The 6614-nt window shown below is 43.9% G+C and overlaps 1 protein-coding gene across 1 annotated transcript; it reads left to right on the top strand.

Annotated features, from left to right (window-relative positions):
* The first annotated feature begins 765 nt into the window (after positions 1-765).
* TRAPPC6B (trafficking protein particle complex subunit 6B) lies at positions 766-5057 on the top strand. The gene is made up of 6 exons (XM_064149281.1): positions 766-1177; positions 1257-1324; positions 2345-2462; positions 3117-3200; positions 4201-4294; positions 4888-5057. Exons 1-6 carry the CDS (start codon positions 1097-1099, stop codon positions 4917-4919), a joined length of 477 nt encoding a protein of 158 aa, XP_064005351.1. The 5' UTR covers positions 766-1096; the 3' UTR covers positions 4920-5057.
* The last annotated feature ends 1557 nt before the right edge of the window (positions 5058-6614 follow it).

Genomic DNA, 6614 nt, shown 5'->3' with positions numbered 1-6614 from the left:
CAGCCGCGGGCCGAGGAGGCGCAGCCAATGCCTCCTGCCAGCTCCACCAATCACCGGCGGGGGCTGCGGGAGTGACACCGCTCAGAGCCAACGACAACTCGAGCGGCAGTGCCTGCAGCCCAATCAGAAAGCCACCTCCAGGACGCTTATCCCCGCCCACTCAGGACGCATCGTCCCCATTCCGCATGGGGCGACCAGGTGCCGCGCAAGCAGCTCCGGCGGAGCCAATCAGCGCTCCACTGCGAGAGCCGCCGCGCAAGCAGCTCTGGCGCAGCCAATCAGCGCCCCACTGCGAGAGCCGCCGCGCAAGGCAAGCCAATAGGCAGTGATGTTACTACAGGCAGAGGCACTAACCGGGCTGGGGAGTGGTGGATGGCCTCACGGGGCGCCTCACGCTGGTGAAGCGTTGCCGGCTCTGCAGGCCATCACCCTGACCACTGTGGCTTGGGCTTCGCTCGCCGCGCTCCTTAGAGCGGCTGTAAAGTGCCGTTATTGAGCGCTATTCTTCACGTCTAGGGTGGCGAAGTTTTTAACTGCTCTTTCCCGGCGAGCAGCCGGTGACGTTTCTGTGGAAGGGCTTGGGGGAGCTCCCGGGAGCGGATGCCGCCCCCGGTTAACAGCAGCAGGAAATGAGAAGCGAATGAGCGGCATTTCGAAGGCAGTAAAAAAAACATGACCCCATCCCTAGAGCAGTGTCCCCAGTGAGGAGTGAGCGGGCTTCCCAGGGAAAAAAGGTGTTTGCGCCTCGGCTCCCGTTCATGACACTCGCTTGTGCCGCCCTGTTAGCGCCACGGCGGTGCGCCCTGCAAAGTGGTAACAAAGGCTCTCTCAGCCAGCTGTGCCGGGCCTACCCCAGGCTGCTGGCGGGAACGCCGACCGCTTCCCCCAACAAGCGGCACAGGCCGGGCCGCTCCGCCTCTGTCAGGAGCAGCAGAGGGCGACGGAGCTCGCCCGCGCCCTGAGCCCGTCCGGAAGGGGCGGTGCGGCGCCGCAGGGGCCGCGGCGGCAGCTGCCGGTTGCCGCGGCGCCGGACGGGCTTGAGGGGTGAGGACGAGGAAGAGGTGGCGGCAGAAGGGATCTCTGCCGTACAGCGGAGATGGCAGACGAGGCACTCTTCCTCTTGCTGCACAACGAGATGGTGGCGGGGCTCTACCGCGCCGCCGAGCAGGGCGAAGGGGTGAGTGGGGCCGGGGCCGCCCTGGGGGCCACCTGGCAGCGGCCAGGGTAAAGCGGCGGTGGCACCTTCTGTTTTGCAGGAGAACGGTCGCTGCACCACCAAGCTTGAGAGCATGGGCTTCCGCGTTGGACAGGGGTTGATCGAGAGGTAAGTCCCCGCTGCAGCCTCGGCCCGTTTCAGCTCCCAGAGCCGGCAGGCGTTCCTCCTTCTAGGGGACTTTCCCCTGCGTTTCCCCGGCGGGGACCCACACCTCCTTCCCGGGCGGCTGGGGTTAGGATGTCCGCTCGATGCTTTGAGTGGACAGAGGGCTATGCTGTGGATGTGTTACTGGCATCATCTCCTTTAGCACCTTATGCATGCGGGGACCTGCGTTTGAATACCACAGGGCGGTTGTGAAGTATGTATTTTCCCGGTGCTTTCCGTCGTGAGAACTGGCAGGTTATGGGGTTACTTCTAGTACTTGTCACTTTGTGTAGACCTGATTTTGTATGCTTTTTACGTCTGTTACATTTTTTATTTTCTTCGCTTTCTAATGTCTTTATTAAACGTAATTTTATGGTTGACTTTTTCTGGGTTTCATTTTGCTAACTAATTCTCAGGCCGTGGAACTTTGTGACCGAGCAGGTTGTGTCCTTGTATCCCCAGGCCCTTTGGGGATGCAAGATAATTTGCTGCACATACACGTTCATTATGCTTTTTCTGAGATCATGTGAAGACTTCTGAATCAGTGCTTTCATTGAACAAAGTGGTGCTATAGTGCCAGATAAAGATCCTGAAGGAAGATAAACAGAATTCTGATACAAGCAAGAGAAAAGAGGTCATATTTTGGGAATCAGGAACAAGTTTTTATATTTGTTCCTATGCATTAGAGGGTTTTTTTTTGCATATTTGCAGGACTCCTTCCAAGTCATAAGAAGGTGTGAGGTTTTTTGTTTGGTGGAGTGCTTTGCATATTTTTGTACTTCAATTGTCTTCAATAGTTAAACCTATTTAAATGTGCTGTTTAAGTGCTTGATGAACATAGAGTGATGCTCAAATGATACTGCACAATGGTTGGAAAACTGCTTTCTCTAACAGCCTCAAAAATAGCATTGCAAAGTACTTTGTTTCTTTTTCCTGTTTCTGTGTGTACCTTCATCATTGACATATTTCTCACTTATCTCTCAGGTTTACAAAAGATACTGCCAGGTTCAAGGATGAATTAGACATTATGAAGTTCATTTGCAAAGATTTTTGGACAACTGTATTCAAAAAGCAAATCGATAACCTAAGGACTAATCACCAGGTACTGTGGCTGTAGAATCATGGAATCACAAAATGGCTTAGGTTGGAAGGGAGCTTAGCGATCATCTACTTGAGCCTCCTTGCTGTGGGTAGGGACGCTGCACAACTGTACTGCTCAGGGTCTCATCCAGCATGGCATTGAACAGCTCCAGGGAGGAGGCATCCACAACCTCCCTGGGCAGCCCATTCCAGTGTCTCACCACTGAAGAATTTCTTCCTAACATCTAGTCTAAACCTACTCTCCCTCAGCTTAAAATGGTTCCCTCTTGTCCTGTTGCTGGACATCCTTATGAAGAGTTCCTCTCTAGCCTTCCTCTACGATCTGTTCAGGTATTGGAAGGCAGCTATAAGGTCTCCCTGGAATCTCCTCTTCTTGAGGCTGAACAGCTCCAGTTCCCTCAGCTGTTCATACTTGCATGTTGTGTCATAAGATTATAATGTAAAAAACACTAGACTTTTAATTTGATATCTGCTGGGTGTTGTTTCCTGTATTGTTATTAAAGAAGATAATTCTCCCTGAATTTGTGGAGACTTATACCTTACTCCAAAATGTCATTTTTCAACCTGAGAACAGTCATATTCTGTCTACAAATCCAAACCCTTCACATTAGTTGCATATTCAACTAATAAACCTTGTTTGTTTGTTTCAAAACAGGGTATATATGTCCTTCAAGACAATAAATTTCGTCTCTTGACACAAATGTCTGCAGGAAAGCAGTATTTAGAGCATGCACCAAAGGTACTCTTCAGTTTCATCCTTAAGATTTACCAGATCTGAATCATCTGTTAATAACTGCATTTTGTAATTGAATAGACACAAAGCCTTCAAAAGGGCAGCTAAAGTTTATTCTCTAACACCTCTGCTTTTTAGAACTGCACCTCTTTTCAGAGCAGTGGATTTGATTTATGTTTCATGAAGTCACAGTTGTGGTGAGACCTGCTATTGTCATGTTCGAGTTACTTCATCATAGGAGCTGGTCTGCCATTATCTGCTAGTATCAGACAATTTCTTTCTCTTTTGTAAAGCAAGTGCTTTTAGAAGTCTTTTTTCAAGTTTCCCAAACATGTTAAGAAGATGCTATTTGTTACCTAGAACAGGCTTATGAAATTATGTGAACATTCAGAGAGATGTTCCACTAATTAAAAATAGTTTTGAATGTAGATGCTGAGTTAGGGTAGTAGTTCAGGTAGGTAAAATCAGTGCTTCTGTGGAAAATCTAACATCTTTGGTTCAGGTGGATGCAAGAAACTGGGCATTCATTTCCGTGTTATGTTTCTTAATTCTTGGTCCTTAGTCATTACAGTTCCAGGATATTGTCTTTGTGATTTTTTTTTTGGTGTTTGGTATGATGTTTATTTTCTTTTGCAACATAAAATATCTGCAGGATCTTGACTTACACAAGATGTGGCCTGTGCAAGAATGCCACCTTGGACTGTTTTTCCTTCATTGATTCTAATACTGGATGATAAATTCAGCTAAGTCTTGGGAATAATTGTTTTAAGGATATGAAGTTCCTGCAAATTTGTTTGAAGTGACTAAAGCTAGTGCCTGTAACAAGAGATCCATACTGTGAGCTCCACGGTACCAAATAGTGGAGCTTTAACCTATTAGAGCCATGATGGAAGTCTCTTAAGCAGAACAAAACCTCCATAGTTTCATATTGTTTAGCTGTTAAGTTTCTGTCTTCAGAAACAAGCTTTACCCTTGACATATATTTAATGTGCAACTTTGTATTTAGTATCTAGCATTTACCTGTGGACTAATAAGAGGAGGCTTATCGAATTTGGGAATAAAGAGTATTGTAACAGCTGAAGTTTCATCAATGCCAGCATGTAAGTAATTCTTTTTGTAGCTTGATTATGGTAACTTTTGGTACTGACTTCTCACTATTTATCAAGGTGGAATTAGTTTGAAGCTGCTGGGCCATAGGAGTCAATCTGAACTTGAGAATATAGCTTGCCACTAAATGCTTTAGTGCTTAGAAAATACTGACTCCATTATATTGAGTGGAAAGCAAAACTAAGAAATTGTATTTACGTTTGAAAGCATCAAATGCCTAAGGATGTATGTCCAGAAGGCTCTTTGGACAAGTGAAGATAAAAACTACATGCCCTTTCACTATAGCTACCTAAGCTGCTTAAGGTGGATTTAGGCATTTCCAAAGGATGCACAAATTTTATATTTAGCTGTGAAAACTGTTAGGATGGGGGGTATGGATCATCTTAAACCAAAAAAAAGAGAGAAAGAGAGAAAGAAAGCTGTTCAGCTGAAGTTAACTTTAAATAATGGTTAGGTTGTTCATGATTAGACCATAAGATTGAAATGTTCCTTACTATTTTAACAAAATTATTACAAGAAAATAATTACTTTGAAAAAAATTACTCTGGAGGGGATAATTTTGATCTGATTTTTTTTTTCATTGCAGGTAAATTTCAGGTGATGATACAGAAGATGTAGAGCACATTTAAATCTGGGTATCTACCTTAGAAATCTGTTGTATGCATTCAGTATCTTGGTTCAGCTTTGTTTGTAGCTTGTAAATTACAGCAGTGTGCAGCACAATCCCAAAATGTATAATAAATGTTCATCAACACAGCCCCATTCTTGTTATCTTGGTATGATATTGATTCTATACCAAGGTGTTATATGCTCACACGATAAAAACTGCCTACTCTAAAGTTTTCAGCAAAATGTTTCAGCTGACAAACAGCACATACGGAAGACCAGAGGCACGTTTTGAAAACTGAGTAAAAGCTTGACCAAGACTAGATTGGAGTAAAAGGAACGTGTGCCTGAGTGCCCAGCTGCTGCCTCTCCTCTCAACTGTGAGACAGCACTGGCTTTTGTATTACTCTGACGAATCCATTAGCATATGAACAAAAAGCCTTAATTAACGGTATTCAGTGGACTCTTAGTTCCTTTGTTGGAATAGTAAGGGACAGTAGGAAGAAGGAAATTTGTTTTAGCTTGTTGTGCATAAACTCAATATTAATGAAACCGTTTTTTAATTGCTAGCTGCAACTCCTGTAATGACTGTGTGCAGGAAGATGATTAGGCCTGCAAGAAGCTATCAAGACTCTTGAGGACATGAGGGTTTGCTAGATACTACTTGTAACAAGATTTGCATAGCAGTACATATCTTGCAATAGGTAAGCATAAAAACACCTTAAAACATTTAATGAATGTTAATGTAAGACTTTCCTTCTGGCAAGTTCAGGCTTCAGGTGAATCAAGATGGAAACTTAGGGTGTTTTTCAGAAGTGCAAGAATGCTGTGTAATAGTGATGCAGTTTCTTCTTTGAGACAAGTAACCTGCTAACTAGAACAGCTGGCAATGTCAAAATAGCAACTATCTTCCGCGTTGGGAAAAGTATGTGTTGTCCAGTTGTATGGTTGGCAAAGAACAGTGGAAGCTGTTCTTCCCTAAGCTCTGTGGAAGGTGTGAAGTTTGCAACTGATCACGCCTTTTCAAGTTACTGTTAGAAGCTGGCAACCTAAAAGTTGTAAACATGATAACCAAGGCTTTTATGCTTGAACTTAAGATGTGACCAAATTCTGATCTTTTGAAATACTGTGAATGGTAGTTAGTAGCTGAATAACACAACAAATCTAGGAAACACCTAGGGTGCTCGCAGCTAGCAGAATGCTGTCCCACTATTTATAAGCAAAGATGAAACTACAACTTGATTTGAAACACTTTGTTCTTATACAGGTAGTTTACAGGAAGGCTGTGGTTGTTGTTCACCTTTGTAACTCAGATTTGTTTGCAATTGTAGGGCTAGAGAATTAGCTAACTAGGGTTCTTGCATTTCCTGGGTTCTTCAGTTGCCAACTCATCCTACTTTCAACGTGCTGAAAATGTTACTAAAGAGAGACTATAAATAACTTGCATTGTATGTCTCTCATGCCCACCTATTAATGTCATCACATTACAAACACCTGCAGTGTGGTAGATATTTAGTATCAATGTAATAATTGTTAACTTTGATCTACAGAATTTAGTAGTTATTGTAATTTACTTTTTTTTTACTTGATGGTTAAGACTACCATTCCAGATGCAGATGTGCCAATCATTCAAATACATAGTAAAGGTTTATCAGTAAGTGGCTGTGATTGATGATTATTTGTAATAGTGAGGTGAGTGACTTAGAT

This window comes from Pogoniulus pusillus, chromosome 1, assembly GCF_015220805.1.
Source record: "Pogoniulus pusillus isolate bPogPus1 chromosome 1, bPogPus1.pri, whole genome shotgun sequence".
NCBI lineage: Eukaryota > Metazoa > Chordata > Aves > Piciformes > Lybiidae > Pogoniulus > Pogoniulus pusillus.
The sequence above is the reverse complement of the archived record's forward strand: the minus strand, read 5'-3'. Positions and strand labels throughout refer to the sequence as shown.

Excerpts from the sequence above, each read along its gene's own strand:
- TRAPPC6B (XM_064149281.1), top strand. The coding sequence starts at position 1,097 with ATGGCAGACGAGGCACTCTTCCTCTTGCTGCACAACGAGATGGTGGCG. Across the intron at positions 2,463-3,116 it reads ACCTAAGGACTAATCACCAG|GGTATATATGTCCTTCAAGA; the intron begins GTACTGTGGCTG and ends GTTTCAAAACAG. Across the intron at positions 3,201-4,200 it reads ATTTAGAGCATGCACCAAAG|TATCTAGCATTTACCTGTGG; the intron begins GTACTCTTCAGT and ends CTTTGTATTTAG.